Below are 20328 nucleotides of genomic sequence, written 5' to 3'. Positions count from 1 at the left end.
ATTCAGATACTCCATATCTTCTTTGTAAAACTAGTCCTTCACAGATAATAGAGTATTTCCTTACAAAAGAACATGAATATAAAAACTTAATCAGGATCTTTTCAACCTGTATCCATTACTTTAATCAAAGTATGAGCAAAGACATGCAGTTGGGAGGCTGGCCAGTGTGACAGAGTAACAAATTCCCAGTGTAGAAACAAGGGGAGTGCAGCCACACTTGTCAGTTGTCATGGTGAGAACGCTTGATTGATGCTGAAAATCAAAGCAAAAAATATCTATGAACCACAACATAAAAGCTCTGCACAATTAATCACTTATCTAGTAATTAGCAAGTGAGAAAGTCATGGACAACAAGGATGCCCCTACATGTCACTTCAGGGGAACATTTTAAATAGAAGAATCTTGAAAAAGCAAAGAAAGATAATCAATATGGTGATTAATGACAGTAATTTCATGCAAACATCTGGGAATTTAAGCGCGCTCTTTAGGAGTTGTTTCTTGCAGTGACTTGTGAAGGGATGAATGAGTTGCAAACCAAATTTCACATCAATATATTGAACAGTGTGGTAGCAACAATACTTATTTCATCTTGGAAACTTTCCAGAAATTAAATACTAATATAAAAACTTCTTCAGACAGTATTGGTTTTTCAAATACTTTTTTGTTGTTGTTTTCTTGGATGCTGCTTTACTTTTACAGCTTACCCACTAGTTCTCCTGAATTATAACTTGAGTATTTCAGATTAAAAAAAAAAAAACAACATGGGGGATTTCACTTAAGTGAAAATGTCTATATGTTGCATTTAATGTGACACACAGTGAAGTAAGAAAATACAGTTTTGTTAAGTCTTGGTAAAGCTCCTTGGCATTCTACATGTTTGTGCAGAGGATCATAATAAGTCTCCTTTTGCACTGAAAGTGACTCAGGTGAACATTGGTTAGGCATTGATCAGAGTCTAGCTTTTTGTACTAGTGAACACAGTTCAAATGTGCACCTAAACTTTCATATCTCATAGCAAAAATCTCTTTACCAATACAGACTCATTTTGACCATCAGCAACATTGCCAATATACATGGAGAAATGGCAGTTTGACTCGTGTATTGTAGGCTTTAGGACGGAATGATGTTCATTAAAGTGCAATCCTCACAACTCATAGTAAGCGCCCAGAGTTTTCCCAGTTGGCTTAGTAGGTGATCTATAAAATATTCATCTCTTTTATCCATAGCTTCTTTTGAGCAGAAAATGACAGTGTTCCGTGCTCTTTAGAACTAAGTGATATAAAGTATGTTAATAAGTTTTAATTCCGTTGACAGCTATTGTTGTCCAGATATTTCGTTGATTTTGTTCACTGTTTGTAATAATTCAAACAAGTAGCATGAAAGTGGTTGGCAAGTAGTGATTAAGAATATTTGTTATTGATAATCAGTTTTGTCTAATTGGTTAACCTAGTACTGATTGTGTTTCTTGATTGGAAAGTTTTTTGGAGAAGAATGATTCCTGGAATGTAAATCTTTAATCTGGGACCAAACATTAAAACAAAAACCTAATTATCTGCCACAAAATTATGTGAAAACAGGTCTGAAAAAGATTGTGTTATGGCACCAAATTCCTCATATGTTAATTGAGATTGCTAGATGATTACTAATAAGTTTTCTGCCTGTAGCAGCCTCTTTACCTATGACGTGAATGGTATTAAGAAGACATGGATCAACTTGGAAGTTGTTTTAATTCATCTCCTTCCGAAAGAGCACACTTTCATGAACTTAAGATGCTAAGGTATTTGAGATACTCCCCAAGTCCTTCCATTTAGAACTGGTGTTTTTCTGTCAGTCACCTGCAGACAAGGCCCACGCAGGGGCCTTTTCCACTCTCCTGTGTGAGAACTGCAATCAGTGACTTCTGTAGCATCTGTTTTATTCAGTTCTCTTCCTTTCTTCCTTTAATCAGCTAAGTAATGGGATTTCCTTTTTTCCATTTTTTTTAATGATGAGTTACTTGTGAGTTTTAGCAAGTGTAAAATGCATGCACCTCTGATTTATAATGGAAAAGAGTGAGGTTTCGGATAGCTTAGATATGTGATGAGTTTGGCCTCAGGACTTGCATCAACTTACAGGCACTGCCTTCTTTCTTGCTAGGACTCTGAAACAATAATAGCTTTCAGTTTGCCTCCAAAGAGGTTGAACTTGTTTCTGGATTCCTACACCCACACATACACATGGGCGTAGGAAACTTTTAATCCTCTATAGCCTAAGAAGAATTACACGTTGCTTGACATGGGAGGAACATAGATCTTTGCAAAGCTGAGCTGGATGGCCAAAGTTTTACAAAACTCTCCTTTGCATCTTTGTCCAGCGGTCTTCTATTGTGATTTAATTTCAAGAAAACTATACATTATTTTGTTTTTATTCTTCAGCTATTTTCTAATCTGAATCATTAGACTCACCTTTTATTTACATTACACTTTTCATGGCTTTTCTTACACACCATAAAGGTGTGTAACAGCCACCTGTTTGCCATTTTTGTAGTGGCTGTGACAGCAATCTCTAATTAGTGGCCCTTCAGATATTACAGAAGTAGGTTTACTGTCACACACTCTACCTCTTTTCCATACAAATTAGTTTTTCCTACTTTATTTTAATTAGGAAAACTTACTAATGTTTCTTTCACCTTGCTCATACCCAGATATATCCACAATATCTCTATACATTGTCAATATCTGTTAGGCATTCCTCTTCTGAGGTTAAAGTTGGCTGTAATGTTATACAGTATCTAAAGAGCAGCAGTTATAAATCTTACAGTAACGTATGCCAATTAAACCACAATGCCTTTATGAAACTTTTTTCTGTTCTCTTATTTATTGACAGATTTTTTTTAATTACAACACAGTGAAACGATGGTAAGTACATAAGATGCAATAGTATAAAAAGCCATTTTAACCCTTCCCTTGGTTAAGACACTTACAGCAGACGAGAACTGCCCCACCCCAATTCCCCCCTTCTCGAATGAAAATGAAAAATAAATATAAATTAATAAATATAAAACAAATCACTGCACAGCCCTTAACTCTTTGATTGCCATGGCAAGAACCATAATGATGATTCTAGCATGTGACTTTCTGTGGTTAAAGGTTGCCGCAGCAGTCAAAGGGTTATAGCATTGTAAACATAAGTACTTGGTTGAAAATGTTCAGTCATGTTAATGGTCTACAGCAATGAGATTATTATCATGACCCCTTGACCTTTAATGACACAGCATTATAAGGAGTTAAAGAGATAATAGCTTGGTGAGCTGTTACATAGATTAATTAACCCATTTTTTTTAACAATGCACTATGAGGTCTTGATTTACTAATAAAAGACAACTTGTGTATAATAAAACACTGTTCAATGCATTGATCAATAATATCAATGAAAAAATCAGTCTAAGCACCACAAAATTTTGCCTGATTATATCTGACAGTCATAATACACTTTAGCACCATTTAGTCAGCCTTGCATTTGCACACAAACAAGCTTTGTGTTTGTCAGTAGAAGCTACCTGAAGGAATAACATATGTCAGTTATAAAAAGGTTACTGTATAGAATGCTGTGTGAGCCAATAAAATAAAATAAAATAAAATAAAATAAAATAACAATAATAAAATGAAATTTAGTTGCAGAAAGCAAATAAATGCTCCAGTTATTTTGTTACTAACACATCCTAATGAGCCAGACATAGACATGAAATGTATATGGGGCTATGCAGAGAAAAAGGAATAAAAATGAAAAATTTGCGCCATACAGAGAAATCATCACATTCATATTCTGACTTATTTGTCAAGCTTTGTAAATTAAATGAACAATTGTTGGGTGGTTCAAGAATTAGAGCTTGAAAAGAGTTGGTGTTTAACAATGTGTGAGTTTTATGGTCATGTTCTGCATAAAACCACTTTCAGAGATATATTAACAACTGCACCAAAATCCTTGTCTCTGCATGAAAGATTGATTTGCTCTTTCTCAGAGGTGGAGGATAAACAAGCAAATCAGAGTGTGGGAAGAGTCACAATTGTAGTAGCTTCTAGCTAATGTGTTGGAACCAGAACAATTTCTGCTGGAATTACAGGGAGGAATGAATGGCAGCAAGATGGAAAATGGAATCAGCTGCTAAAATAACACCCAAAGAGCAGAAGTAAGGAAAAAATCAGGTTCTGGTAGATACAAGAGTACAGCGCTTGGAGAGAAAGCAAGGTGCATGTTATTCAGAAAGTGAGAGAAACACGAATGTGTATGAAGCATGGAAAACACCGTACCCTTCTTGTACATACCCATATTAAACTCTGATTGACTACACACTGAAAAAAACAGCTGTACATGTTTTAACTGCTAGCAATACTAACCACAGGACTGGCAAGGAGCAGACATCACCTCCCTCTAATAGCTTCTGATCATGTAAGAACGTTCATTGCACACAATAAGCCTACAGAAGTCAAACACCTGCATCTTTCTCTGCAAGCTGCAACTGAACTGTGCAATGAATCCGTTTCCCAGACTACAGTAGCAGATACCAGAGAGACCTCTTCATAAATGTGTTTTTTATGATACCTAAAAATTAGGACGAATCTGAAAACAATGCATAACAGCAAAGAATTCTGCCATGCAACAGTGCTAGCGTATTATGCTATAGCAGTAATGTAATGGTAGTTGATGTTTGTGTATGAACTATGGTAGAGGAAGGAGTCCAGCCATATAATTATTGTCTGAGTATCCATGACACATTATAGGCATCAGAATGCAAAGGAGAAAGAGAAAAGGTTGAAGATGAGAACAGGAACCACTAGAAATAATACAAATATTGCTGAAATACAGCTTTCTAGACTGCTCACCTCTCACAGATGGCATAAACCATGCATGCAAGTGGTATGCAATGGCTGTCATCAAAAATGATAGGTCTCTGCTGTTACATCATTATACACGTGACCAGGCAAGTAGCCACTAAATGAGAATAAGGAGTCCGTGATGGTCAGTGCTGGTTGTACCACAACATTTTCATAAGAGACATAAAAGATGGCAATGTGAATGGATGGCAGAGTCTTTGATAACCTGGAGTAATCTGGAGCTCACTGTTGGGGTACTAGACATTGAGCAAGATTTAGGGAAAGCGATACATGAAGTTCCTCAAATGTTCACAGGAGTTTTTAAGAAGGTACTACCTCTTCACCGTAGAAACAAAAAGCTAAATTTCCTAGTGACAGACTGCAAAAATTTCTGTGTGGTTAAATGAGATAGACAATAAAACTGTATTTTCTTCTTTTCTTTGTATAGTGGACAGATCATTTCTTACTTATCTACAAAGAGCATCTAAAACTGAATATTGCCTTAGTTAGTAGGAAACATGTCAGGGCACAGTAGAAAAAGGGGATGGAGGGGAATCAGAAGTTGGATATTTATCAATTTACATGAAGAAATAGCAATAGATGATCCATCCAAAGCTCATAAATGTATTTCTATTATATCAAACACCTCAGGACTAAGATATCACGGAGATAAAGATACATCGCTGTAATACAGTCCAATAGAGGAAAAGACTGTTCTGCAGTATTTCATCCAGTGGAATTCTTCAAATTTACATAACTTTTTGGATCTAATTTCTGAAAACAAACATAAGAACTTTTCACTGTGACAAGTTTTTGCACATAGATTCAGGCTGATGTTAGTTTGACTAAATGTCTCTCAAAAGATTTTTGATTGCAACAGGTAAGTAATGTGCTCTCTATATATTTGTGGTCAGGTTTAGACTAACTATACTGTGGAGTCTTTTGACTGACTGCTCTCTAGTGGGTTATGACACCCATATAGAATTCCGTGGACTTTCTACAGCCTAACAGGTACCTTTGTTGGAGACCAATAATACTTTCAAAGCTATTATCAACTTCCCAATAATATCTCTTCTCCTTTATTGTTGATTACATAGCATTACATGCAATTTTCATGGTGTCAGTGGTCCTTGGCTCCTTCCTTTTCTGACAAACCGGTTGTACTTGTTATTATAAACCAAAATATTCTCACTCCTTTTCTCATATTCTTCTGGAAATGAGCAATGGAAATGTGCTTATGCTGCTTTTTTTGTGTCTGTCTGCAGTCTGTGACCAAAAGACATAGTTGGCTTTCCTGTGGATCCTAGGAGTTGTGGAAAGGAAGTTCATTACTAATTTAAGTTTCCGCTGAGAAACATTTCAATAGAGTGTTCCTCTAAATTTGTATTTGTCATCACTGTGATCCAAGGACTACCACCTTCAAAGGAATGCATATTGATAGCAGATGATGACCTGTGTATCTTGGATGACAAGAAGGGAGGATCATAATCCTTGATCTATCCTATGAAATGGTTTTCAGACACAGTGAGACAGTACTGTGTATGAATTGACAAGAGATGTTTCCATGGTTTTGGAAACGCAGTGAAGATGGATGTTAGGCATATGCTTGCTTGACAATGTTTTGCCAAATGTATTATGTAGAGTAAGAGCTGGGATTAGTTTATTTGCATAATCACACATTCTGTCAATTCTGGATTCCCATTCAAGATTAAATTTTCTTGGGTATAACAATATCAGGTACTTCTGTGAGCTGTATGAGTATTGACAATGGCTATCCTGAAAGATTTTTTTAAGTAGTTTTCATCTAACTCGTGATGCATGGCCAGAGTTCTTAGCACTTTATCATATGAGGTAAAACCCAACCATGTCAATACAAGCTGCAGATATGCCTTGCAGGCATGAATTGTAGTTGGCATGATCATTTAAAACAGTACTGTAGGTTGCTGATGGTGTCTTCTGAATACACACAATCATATGTACCTTTTCCTAACTTATATAACTTTAAGCAAACAAACTGCTCACAGATGACTTGAACATGGTGTTCCCATAAGATATGAAGATGATTAGACAATTTTGTAGCAATAGCCAATCATAGCACACACAGTATGTGAATCTCTGTTCAGAGTCATCGTATGCCTAAGTACGGGGCTGTGCATTTCAACTGGAATAGATCAGTTGTACAATAGTGCTTTTTGAACTATATATAGTATCATGTAATTTGGAACACTGACAAAGAGTATAATAAACCATCATTTTACACTATGGAAAAACATACTTTCTTTTCTTTGAGGTTGTAAAATGATAGTAAGGGAACTAAAATTTGTTCACAACTTATAAAGGAATTAGCACTGGTTGCCTGCTGACCCTAAGCCCTCTCAGCTTCCACAAGGCAGTTGATTTTATGTACAGCTATGTAAGCTATGAATATGTGCGTAGACTGGATGTTAAACTGTACCACCACATCGGGATGGAAATATGGGTTAGATTGTTTTCTGACTTAACACATCGTTCTTTTCAAGTGGTGAACTCATCTGGGCATGCATTGATTGGCAGAGCTACCCTGTTCTGTTGCCGGTGGCTAAGTAATACAATACTTCACTAAAAACTCTCCAAACTCTGTTGCCATATTGTTAAGGGCTAATCAGGTACTTTAGGAAGTTATTTCATCCCAGCCTTCTGTTGCTAATCCTACTTCCCAGAAAGCCAGTTCCTATAATGAGGGATGGGCAAATGGATCATCCAGGACACGTGCATGGCACAGAATGAAAGTGATTATTCCATGTGTTAGTGCCAGATGGCAAGATGGAGAGAATGTTCAGTATATATTTCACTGCAACAGCAAAAAAATAGAATGGGCATGAAAGGCTATGAATTAAGTTATGCTGATAGCTCACCAAGGAAGTTAAGGTTGTAGTTATAAAAAGGATGTGATGCAATTTCATAGGGTAGAAACTATTAGCTAAAAGAAAACTTTGGTTTATGTGGTGGCTATTATAATTATCATCTGTGGACAATGTCATTCTACAGAAGCAGAAGAAACTAAGCTGTGTGACTGGAAAGCTTTGTGCCGTCAAAAATGGCTGTCATATGTAACGATTATTGTTTATGTAGTTTTACTGTGACAGCAAGTAGCACTATGCTGCATGCACATCCAAGGGTAGAAAATTGTCTTAACATGCTAGTTTACATCAGCATTTCTTCATTTATGTCTTCTCTGCCTCTAAAATTTATTTCATCTGTACTGTGGGCAGACCAGAGCAGTACTTGAGTCTATCTCCACGGGGCAAACATACTTTATGTACACCTCTCACAGAATGTCATATTGCAAAGACATAATGGCCATCTGCAACTGCAAATGTTAATAAACTGATTATAATCTGCAGCTGATATGCTAAAGCTTATGTATACTGGGAAACGAGACCTGTTTATGATGCATGTGTTTAATGTTGTCTACGTGCTTCTTTGAAATACATTTTGATTTTAGGAACAGATGCTTGCTGGTCACATACTGATGATCCTTCAAAATACAATCTCCTGATTATCACTGGGCATTCCCAGCTACATATATAAATCAAATAATGCCACATCATGCAGAATTTATACTGCCTAGCATTAGACTTTACCTTAGATCAAACATCAAATGGAGCCAGTCTGCAACAATTGATGGTATGCTTTTGATGTTTACCAGCCATTTTCAGCATTGATGGCACTGATGACAATGCCCTTCTCTAACAGCCTCTGACATCTCAGATGGCAAGTCACAAGAATGGGTTAGACAGATTTGACTCACACATTACATTTTTCATGAGGCCAGTGGCAGACAATTCATTGATTTGCATGCATAAATCAGAGATTGATTTTATGAGTATCTGGTTCATTTAGACCTGATTTTGTAACTGACATATGTTTAAATGGTCTTATGTGAACCACTCTGTCTGCAGCAGTTGTAGTGTGAGCTAAGGAAGTACGCCTGACGTTACTGTGCTGGTGTATCCGTCACGGCTACAGCACTGTGTTCAATAGCAGGTTATCTGTTCCTCAGCTCCCACACAATATTAATTGATTTACAGCATAGCCGAACACCGAAGTGGCCAGTGACATTCGCTCCCTCCACTGACAATAATAATTTTCCTTGTGGCTCATAGGGCTGCAGTCATCTGTTTACACTTCTGGAAATAGAGCTGTTCGAAGACAGTCTTGACAACAACAAAAGGCGACAGGGAGCTATTGTCCTGTAATGGCTGCTTCAGATCTCCTACTGCAACGGTTTCCACGGCTTCCTCCACCTCTGCAATCGATGATAGAACTTAGGTCATGTTGTGAGAAGATACAGGAGCCAGGACAGAGCAAGCCCCTGCAGTCATATCCTTGCTCCTCAGCCCGTCATCTTGTGCTATCTCCAATTTAGGCTGCTAATGGTGTGGTAGCTTACATTTCTACTTTCTTAAAAATGCAGTGCCTGGATCAGTCACTGTTCAGCTTCCTATGTGTCTTTTTTAAGGTTTGCCCTAGCGATGGTTCAAATGCAAAAAACCAGAATAGGAATGTAATGATTCCATTGCTTATAGGCAAACCTACTTTCTGTTCTACGCACTTTTTTTCTAACCAACAAGCTAGAATGTAATTCTATATAATTTGGTACCAAAAGCTACATTTAACTGACATTAAGATTGTGAAGTAAGACACCCTCCCTCAAAAAAAGGTTGAAAATTCAAAAATTAACCCTTACACTCTGTTCTTAACTCACAGTGCTAATGGCACAGGAGTCTTGACCAAAAAACTGGGGAGGTGAAATACACTTCCAAGAAAAAGTGTAAGTCTGCCCCTTATGTTTGAATCTATTAGTTTATGTTATTTTCATTCACAAAATTAGACTTAAAAAATTCTTTATTTTTTAATTATCCCCTCCCTTTGCCCCACTTTGAAAGAAGAAAAAGAACAAAAATTCAGTGGAAGATATAAAATATGTTTTACATTTATTCAGGAGACTTGAAAGGGCTCCTTTGGAGCCATTTGAGTCTCTCCATCCCAGCCTATCCAGTAAATATAGAGTTACATATTTTTTTAAAATGTATTTCTTGATAAAAATTAATTTTGTCTACAGTCAATAACCTTTTCATAGGTTTATACATTAAAAGGCCAAAGGAAACACTGCCGTCATCTGCTCTAGCCTCCTGAATCATACAGACCATAGTACTCTGAAGATACACAACCCTGTATAGTCAGCTTGATAGACTGTAACACAATGCATATTCAGTTTTGTATTGTTCCACAGTACAGATCATGACAATAGCAATATGGAAATGTTTATTAAAAACTTTATGAAAAAAGTTACGGCACATGAGCAGGAACCCAGATTGCAGAACTGAAAATACTTTCAATTTGTTTTTTCTAAATTCTCATAATTATAGGTCCTGGTAGAAAAACAATGGTTCAGAAAATGACATTGTCTTAGAACTTTTACTTATTTGAGTTCAAAACTAAATCAGGTGACATCACTAATTTACTCTGGACTTCTGTAATTTGAAACTAACCAGTATGTATTTGGGAGTTACAGTGAACACAATTGCTCCTACATCTCTTACTTAAAGCAAACCTTTATGACTGTGTTATAACCTACTGAAAATAGGAGTATGTAATAGAAATGCTGACACCATCTTGCTCTGCATGACATAAACATGCCAATATAATATTATTTTTTCTCCCTCTCTGTATATAATATATATGCACTTTTAAGTAAAAGAAAATAGATTAAACAATCAACTTATCATGTATTCATGTATCTATGATGTACCATATACCAAGCACTAGACTTATCACACTTACCTTCCTGCATAATTAAAGTTAAATTCTCCAAATACAAACATTTTTGTAACCTTATCAAAGAACAACAGTCAACATGCTCAGCACTTCATTACTGTCAGGGAAACAGTTGCACAAAAAGTTAAAGCTGCCATGAAAGATATTTCAAAGTTGAAGTGAAATTTTCAAGTGAATAAAAAATCAGATGAGATGCTGTTCTGACTTAAAGATAATGTAAGTTCTCCTATTGTAGAGGAAACCCAAATGCAGAATAAGTAGCGCTGTTAGTATTTTCCACCAACTATCCAAGGAAAAAAATGGGAACAGCAACATGAGTCATTTTGTTCTGTCTGTAGCAGAACATAAGTTATAGTAGTTTGTTGACAACAAAAATCTCTCCATGGATTAAAATATGCATGTATGTGTATGTGTGGGTTTGTGTGCATTTATTAGTACACAAACACACACATACACGTATTTTAATATATATGACAAACAGGCATAGAATTCCGAGTTCACCAAATGAGCTGATGTGCAGTAAATATCCTATGTTACTTAACTGTCAATTAATCTATATTTTCAGCAACAACTGAATTGGATTTACTAAATAATGCTATGGGCTGATACTGGTGCACTTCTAACCTACAGTATTCAGTACCTCTACAAAACATCTCCAAAATGCCATCTGCATTGCATATTTGTTGTAAAACTATATCTTTTTCTAATCTTCATTTTTGTTAGCCATACATATGTATATCTGTTTATGCTCTAAGAAATAAGTTTGCAATGCTTTATAGCATGCCACGCATGTTCATAAAGTCCTCAAATCAATATAAAATCATGTAATTGAACAAAAAGGCATACTATTTTTCATGCTATGCTCAATATAAATATAAATTCAAGGCAGTCAAGCTATCCATTACCAAAATAATAGTAACAACCGTAATATATATGTATATATACCTACACTCTCTAAAAAGTGATCCAGCTATGTGGATTAAGAAACCAGTAAGAAATTGTTTGAATGTAGTATAAAAGTTTCATTTTATGTAAAAGCCAATACTGGCCATTTCAAGTATTTTAATACTTTCCTATAACCTTTTCATTAATAACTAGTTATTTGTAGAAATGATAATTTTATACTGAAAATTGTATTCAAGTTAAATAAAAATTAACTTCTACTGTAGTTCATTTTTAGAGTGTGCATGTATACATATCAAAATACCCTTCTACAGATCTATCATAAATATTTTAGTTTATGTCAGTTCTTTTCTATGAAAACACTTCAACGTTTTTTTCTCGAATTTTGGGTAATGTCTATCAGGCCTTTTAAGAAATAAAACTTGTCTCAGTTCACTCACAACACCAGATTCCCTTCAGTTTGTGCCAGTTTGCAAGTTAAAGGTCAAAGATCAAAGACAGAGGACAGTACACTTTAAGGAAATTCAGACAGTGAAGCTGTTCACAGAAGACAATGTTTAACTCGGTAATGACAGTCAACAGGTCAATAATCAAGTTCAAGGCAAGCTGTTCATTGTTGCAAAAGCTACTCCCCTCAATTCCTGGCTTTCATAAAAAACCAGGGGTCTGACTTTTGGGGTGCATCGTTCTGACCATCTTTAATAAGTTCACAGCCCAGTGACTGTAAAGCCTATCACTGCAAGAAGCAGCTCCTAAAATCAATAAAGAGGTCTGTCAGTTGCTGACTTTTCTCTAGGAAAAAAATATTGATACAAACCTGCTCTGCAGGTCACATGAAAATGACAATACTGCTGTTAGAACAAATTACACAGAATGACAAAATGCTTTGGTGGTCTCTTGGCTCTGTCAGTGATACCATGTTCGGCTGAAGGCCAGAAATTTGATTAACCCTTTGAGAACTATGGTGAACATGCAAAGGGATAACAAACCAGAGGATACTCATGCAATATCAGATTCCTCATTTTATCTTTCCTTTGAAACTGTAACTCCACCTCTGCAGAGGCAAATTGAATTATCATGCAACATAGTTTAAAAGAGAAATTCAAGATGCTTAAGATAAAAGGCCAAGCTATAAAACTGTTGCCAGTTCAGAAAAATCCTTGGTAAGTGGTAGAAGTTATGAAAATAGGTTTGGTTCCTTTAACCAGAAAGTAGCTGGTAAATATATTTTGTTTTCTATTTATGTTACAAACGCTTTTCTATCAATAATGCAAATAATTAAAAATGCTTACTTGCAGTCACAGGAAACATGTTTTGAAAAACTGATTTCTTTTAAAACCTGTATTACCCAAACACAATCCTAAAATTTAATGACAACCAAGATTAGTATCCGCCAGACTCTGGAAAGAGATGCAATAGTTCTCAAAGGGTTACACCACCAGTGTAATACCAGCGTCAAGTTTCTCTATAGCATGACTGTTGCTTAGTTCATTGAATCCGCTTCAGAGACACACTACTTTTTACCATGCTTTGGAATGAGAGCTCCTGTCAGACCTGTGAAAGGCCTGGGGCAGTTGGCTTGGTACAGCTTGGGAAAGATTATGCAGGAAAACCAATCAAAAATGAAACCAACCAATAAAAAGGTTCTGCTTGACTACAGTAATGAATATAAATGAGTTTAAAACATTGAGGACGTAGCCCAGAGCAGCTGTAAAAAACACAAAATGAATGTATTATTAAGGCTGTTACTATATTGCAGATATTTTGGCCCCTTGTTTGTTGGAAAATGGCTGTCCGAACAGTCTGAAGTCCTGCGTGTCATCCAAGTCTCCCACCTGACAAAACTGGAAGTAGGAGTATAGGACTTTATCCGTAGCAGACAGAAAGCAATCCTCTTTGGAGACAAAGCTGTTTTGGGTCTTCTCACTTTCCTGAAAGTTCTGTTGTAGGTTGTTGTGTTTTTCTAAAAAAATTTACTTTCAGCAAAAAATTTTTCAAAGGGGAACAGGCCTTAAGGGAAAAATGTAGAAACATTGGAGATTTTTTCTTTTCCTCTTCATTAGTTAATCCTGATAGTTTATAGGGCATTGAGCGTGCAGAGGAAAGGCCTAGAATCGAATGACAAAAAAAGACAAAGGACTGAAGAAACAGCAGATACTGTGTATCATGGAAGCTTCCCAGCTGAGCGAATCGCCACTCATGCGCAGGACAGGCAACCCCCTGGGTTTTAAAGATCAGCTCTGTTTCTGACTGACAGATGCCCGCTCCTAGCTAGGAAACTGCATAACAGCTCTTGTGTTGAATCTCAAGTTACCACAAACTCCTGGGAAAGAAAAAAACCAAAACCCTACATCACACCCACTCTTGCATAGAGCGTTTGCAGTACAGTATGTGGCGGGGTGTTCCTTTCCTTTTGAACTGGAACACAGTGTAAACCAAGACAAGGAGGCACAAGGCCAGGATGCAGGGAATGACAATGGCTATGGCTTTCACAGTGCTGGCTGTGTTGTCCAGTTTGATGACAATGTCAACGTCATCTTGAGGGCTGTGTCGGTCTTTATCTCGATCTGTTGGTCCATCACAACCCATAAAATCCTTGAGGATGGATCTGGGATAGCCAGGTTCCACCCTAAGCATCTGGTTATTGAATTTCCAGTACTCTTTTCCTTTGTAGAAATATGTGAAGCCTGAGGAAGAAAATTTCAATTATTCATGGTCATATCGGATCAAACCATATCATCAACACAACATGACTGAAACTACTGGTATAACATTATTTTCAATTAAGAAATTAACAAGTTGTAAGGAATAGATTTCAGTTATAGCACTTTCAAATCTTCTTTACAAATTTCATTTCTTTACTGTCTCTAGAAAATCTAACATTGGGGTGGGTTTTTTTAATTCAGTAAACTGGGATTTTATTTTCTTCCATTGCTACAGAAAAATAAAGGTATTCCGGAGAATATGATCTTTGACAAACCAGGGTCCAGCTGATTTGTTCATTCACTGAAAACCCAACCAGAGTTGGAATCCTCAGGGCTGGGACTTTAAAGCATCACAACCTCTTCAAGATGGGAAGTCTACTGAAACAAATCGCAATGCTGTGCTAGCCAGAAATGAGAACAGACCCTCTTTAATGTCACATAACTTACTGCCGTACTTCAGAAGGAGGAAACGGGATGAAATAACAGCAGCTTTGCCGAGAGAAAACAGGTGTAACCAGATTAAGTTTTCTGCAAAGAGCTGGTATTTGGTCATTCAGGCATAATCCAATATTATTACTAAACATGCTAACTGGGAAAAAAAAAACCCAACTTGACTCCTCGACAAAAATCTACATTACTTTATTATCCCCGCTGAAAAGTGGCATTGATATGGCAAGCAAAAAACCTTCAGGATGGGTGAACTTCCTCCTACTGTTTATGAACTGAATTCAAGCAGCTGGATTTTTCCTTACCTTCACTTTATAGACCTCAGCTTATTTCCTGCAGTACTAAAGGCCACTAAGAATGCTAAGGCAGATTGAGCACTATTTGTCGTTTCAACAACGCTTCCTGAAAAGATCAGTAACTGGCTATCTGGAGATAATATTAGTAAACAGCTATTCAAACAGCAGTTAGTTTCTTTCAATTCTAAAAAAAATGATTTGATAGTATATTTTGCAGCTCAAACTGTAAAAAAATCTTCATCACCTACTCCCACTTATCAGAATATTTAGAATATTTGAACATTCTTCTAACATTACCTATTTATATTATTTTAATGGTCGCCTTAGCCATTGAACAGGTAGTGTTTTCCTTTCCTTAATCCCTTGCAGTTTTATTAACTGCGAATGTGTTAGCGTATCTATAGACAGGTATAATACTGGTTAAAAAGAAAAAAGAAAAGCAAAGCACTGAGCTATATCAAAACAGTAGTTAGGAGGCTTGTTCACAAAATGTCTTCTGTTTGGAAGAAAACAAAAAAAGAGGACTGTAATTCTTTAAATACTATGATTTTTTAAAAATTTAGCATATATAACGTTCCTTAAAGCAATCCATAGTTTAAATGAAAAATATTATCAAATGCAAAATTTCAGCATTTTGAGCCACAGGTTTACCCTATCTTTGTATTACATATAACAACGTGTATGTAAGAAAGCAGTGTACATACATGACATTTCTAAATCTACATTCTTATACATATACAGAATACATGTATCTATACATATGGGGTACATATAAGTCAGAATACTGACATTAGTTAGTATTAGTTGTTATTATACATTGAAATATCAAATTAAAACTGTTAAAATCAAAGCAGCAAAGGATTCACCAGTCCCTATAGATCCACTAAAAATTCTTCAATCGGAGTATATTTTCCACTGGTAAACCCTGAAGGTAGTTTAAACTTTTCTGTCATTTTGCTGAGGTAGGAACCAGAATAACAGTAAGTAACAGCTGAAGGATGGAAGTTACCAGCAGAGAAGGGCAGTTCTAAGAGACTAAGTAGTTTTACTGCTTCTCATGGCAGAACAAGTGACTTCACACAACTGTTGAAAGTGACTTTATCTAATCTGCTTGACTTGTTGAGCCTGCTTTGGGAGCTGCTCCTTACAATGTTCCAGGTGCTAGCTGAGAGCAGTGAGCGCAATGCCTGACTCAGACAGCTTAGCAGTCACTAATGTGTCAAATAGAAACACAAATTAGGAGTGGTAGTAAGCAGAAGACAAAAAAAGCTCAATGGGCTAATAAAGTAGACTACCTTTTCTCTCTCTTCTCTCTAAAAATTGCCCCACTATCCACTTTAGGAGAATTGCTAGTTGGGAGGTGAGATTTTCTATGCTGCTCTCATTGCAGAAAGGTATCTCCAATCTGGAGAACTTTGGGTGATCTCAGAGTCCATGAAGGAACAGAAAGGAAATTTCTTCTTCACCCCCTTCTAAGAGTTTCTACCACAGTGTTAGAAACCAAATCACAATATGGGAAGTAGCAGGGAGAGTTGCAAAGATGTTACCCGTACCTTGCCGAGCTTCTAGGACACTGAGTCAGGATGCTGACTAGAGTAGGAAATTGTTTTTTCTCATCTTTCCCAAGCCTCTTACTGCAAGAATACCCCAAATTTTTGTGGACAGTGAAGCAAACCCTTTTATGATCTGATTTATCGCAGGTGTTCATTTGCATAGTTTACACAATAGAAAGACAAAGGAAAGAAAAAAGTATTCTTTAAAACAAAATGGATTAACCAGAAGACATGCTTTCAGATTTTCCATTACAAAGGTATATAGTAAAACTTCCTTGTCAGCTCTGTTTCTGCCCAAAGAAAGGAAAAGTTTCAGGCAAAATGTAATCAACTTCTTTCCAGCTAAACTGTGGTACTTCTTATTTGCATCTGCTTTTGTTTCTTTCTCTCCTCATACAAGCAACAGTGGAGTTGTGAACTGTTTCTAAAAACATTTATTTTCTTGATTTCAGGGAAAACGTCTTAGTGGTCTTCTTGGGAACTTTATGGTGTCATTTTCAGTCCCTCTTTCTGCCCTGGGGCCCTTTTAGGCTTTCCGAGAAGCCCAAGAATGCTCTCTTTCTTTTCCCCTGACTCTTGGTCACATCAAAGCCACTTCTCTTTTTTACCCCCGTGGCTTTGATAGTCTTTGATGTGACCAAGAGTCTTTCCTGCCTTAGGAATGAGTGTTCTGCCTCTGCAGTGCTTTCAAAACCACTGGTTTGAGTGTTACGGTAAGATAATTTTTGTTTGTAATGAGACACATGTACCTGAGCCCACTACAGAAAACTTATGGGGAATGTAACCAAGGTAAGAAAAAAACACAAACCCATATATACATACATACATACATACATACATACATATGTGTGTGTGTGTGTGTGTGTATCTCTCTCAAATTCCTTTTGGATGTAAATCTTGAAAAATATGCTTAAAAAGTAATGAAGGGAAGAAAGCAGAGATTATATCTATTATGTTTGTCTGTGCATACATAATGTTTGTGCCCATTTCCACATATATGTGTATTTACAGTAAACAGGATATCATCTTGACTGATCTACTTTCCAGTTAAAAACCAAACAAAGAAAAAAACGACAAAAAAAAAATCTAGTCTAACCAAAACGCCAGAATCCAGAGAGGGTTTCTGCTTCTGGATAAAACAAAGACAAAGTAAGGAAGCAAATAAACATATTTTTGGGGAAAAAAACAAACAAAAAAACACCCCCAAAACCAAACTCAAACATTTCCATGGTAAATTATTTAATCAAGTTAGAGGTTGAAATAGGAGACTGAAAAGGTTTATACAAGGAAATAAATCTTTTTATCTGCTTATTAAAAGGAAATTAAAATAATATGGCAATGTATAGATGTGCTGTCTTTAAGGCAAATGGAACAACTCACAACTGACTAATAAATAAATCATAGATGCCATACAACAATTCTCCAACAATAAGTGACGACAAATGCATATTTTTATTCCAGTTAAAGGGATCTAAACTTTGTACAACTGAGGCCAGCAGGCCCTTGGTAGCCCTGAATTCTCATAAGATGGAGGAGATTTTGTCTTCTCTCATTCACTGGGAGGTGTGGCCAGCTGAGATTCTAGGTTCCTGTATGTGATGATGCATCTTGATACAAGTAATATTGCGCTTCATACGAACATACTTGCCATCTGCATTTCTGTGCCATGAGCTTATGACATCTTTGATTTACACAGATGCCTAGGGATATTTATGCTTACATAAAGGTTTTGCTCCCATTTTCTAGTTGTTCAGAATGAAGGAAATACCTTCTAAGCAGTTTAAGCAGCCAACACCTTGACAATTCCAATAGAGATATACTGTGTTTAGGAAGCTTGTTTTACGAGATACTATAATTCAGCAGAGAACAAAAATAATTAAGTGAATTAAGACATAAGGAAAAAAAAAGAATGGAAACGAAGGTTTATGATACTAAATTTGAAACATTTTTATCCATTGTCTTAAAACGTACATAGAAACAAACATCCGTTTTCACAACAGCAAGTTCTATAGCAGGAAAAATTCTGTTAATAAATCAAGAATTCTTTTACTACTCAACCTGAATAGTCAATCAATCACCCCTCTACTATTCTATCTTACATAAAAGGTATTAGTAAAACATTAAAACAGGAATGTTTTTGCATACCATTTTCTTTGTGGACAAAGGCTCCCTGAGGAGATTCTGGGATACCTTTCCAAATCGTGATTGGTTTGGGATAACCAGGGTCCATGGATCTCATTTCTTCACTGTACCTCCAGTACCTGAATTTTTTTTAAAGGAAAAAAAAAAAAAAAAAAAGCTTTTGTAAAATAGCGGACGAGCAGATGAATAATAACTACATATTATTTCCTTCTAACATTTGCTACATTCATTAACCACAAATGGGAACATTTGACTTCTTTTCTTTGAACACACTACCACACTACAAAGAAATCTATTTGCTGACTGGACAACTGTTTCATGTAAGCAGAAAAAAGATAAAAGATTTTTGCACTTTGACAACTCAATCAGCATGCACCTCACTTATAATTGCAGCAATTCTGATGTCTAGGACTTCTGCACAGAGTCACAGAGATGCAAAAAAAATACATTAATGTTTTAAATAACATTTGAATCAGGACAATGACAGTACATTCAGATTAAAATACTCTCAGCAATCTTAATTTAACTCTTTATATGTATGCATTACAATAGCTTTTCACATCATTATCATTAAATAGATACAGTATAGTACAAAATTCAACCTGCTTTTGTGCCTTTTTGTCAGTCAACCTTTCTACAATTTAAAAAGGTTCAGCATGCAAATTCTAGGTAACCTGAACATGTAAGAAGTATTTACACTTGTGATTTTATTTACACTTACAGATAATGTTGATAATATCTTGGTCTTTATGCAGCTGGTTAAATTGTTATGTATACCTTATTATAAGCTGGTCGAAAGAATTAACAGATTGTATCTCTAATATCACTGTGTATCCTGATATAATGAGTGGGTCATTTCATATTTGGATTTCTCCACTAATTTAGAGCATACCAATTTAGAGTATAGTTTTCTTGGAGAATTTTTTTTCCCAAAAATCAGTTTTATTCATGTGCAAAATTACATAAAAAGGCAACCACTCACCATTTCAGGACATCAAAAGCTTGAGAATATATCACTTTCATTGATAATCTGGTCACTGATTTTCTTGACAAGATAAACTTGACCCTTTTTTAAATTTGGATTCATTTGCTTTCATCTTTTAGAAATCCTTGCTATGATCATTTCTGACATATTAAAGAGTCCTTAAGTGGATGATATTTTGTCCCCGCGAAGGTACTTGGACACTCTAATCAATTCACATCTTAGTTGTTTTTAGAAACAAAATGATCTAACCTCCTTTGTATTTCTCCTTATGCGGCATTTCTCTGGTTTTAAAATGTCAATGAAATCAAAAGGTGGTAGATTTCAAATGGGTTAAGAATTGGCAAATTGCATTAAAAAACATTTGTATTTATTTTTCCTTCTTATGCATAAATTACTTTTATAGTCTGATTTCTTAATCTAGTCACATATGCATCAGTAACCAGCCAATAAAACAATGCTCTTTGTTTTGAAATGTAACATCTTTCAGAGTTTACATGGAGAAAGAAACAACATGTAGAAGCAGTAAACAAAGCTCTGACATCAATGCTATTGCAACCAGTTCTTGCTCATCTTTTGACTCTGTATTTCTTCATCCTTAGTTTGCATTTTCTCTTTTCACATTTA

General features: G+C 36.0%; 1 protein-coding gene across 1 annotated transcript in view; it reads right to left on the bottom strand.

The window, feature by feature from the left end:
• Window positions 1-10143: 10143 nt before the first annotated feature.
• The window catches only part of LOC104619798 (matrix metalloproteinase-16), a 22382-nt gene continuing 12197 nt past the window's right edge, over window positions 10144-20328 (bottom strand). Inside the window, exons 3-4 of the mRNA XM_010285809.1 lie at window positions 18723-18838; window positions 10144-14263 (exon numbers count right to left, since the gene is read on the bottom strand). Coding sequence (XP_010284111.1) covers window positions 13929-14263; window positions 18723-18838 — 451 coding nt within the window. The 3' untranslated portion in view covers window positions 10144-13928. The remainder of the gene's footprint in view (window positions 14264-18722; window positions 18839-20328) is intronic.

This window comes from Phaethon lepturus, unplaced genomic scaffold (assembly GCF_000687285.1).
Source record: "Phaethon lepturus isolate BGI_N335 unplaced genomic scaffold, ASM68728v1 scaffold9074, whole genome shotgun sequence".
Taxonomy (NCBI): Eukaryota; Metazoa; Chordata; class Aves; order Phaethontiformes; family Phaethontidae; genus Phaethon; species Phaethon lepturus.
This window is presented reverse-complemented; position numbering and strand designations above follow the sequence as displayed.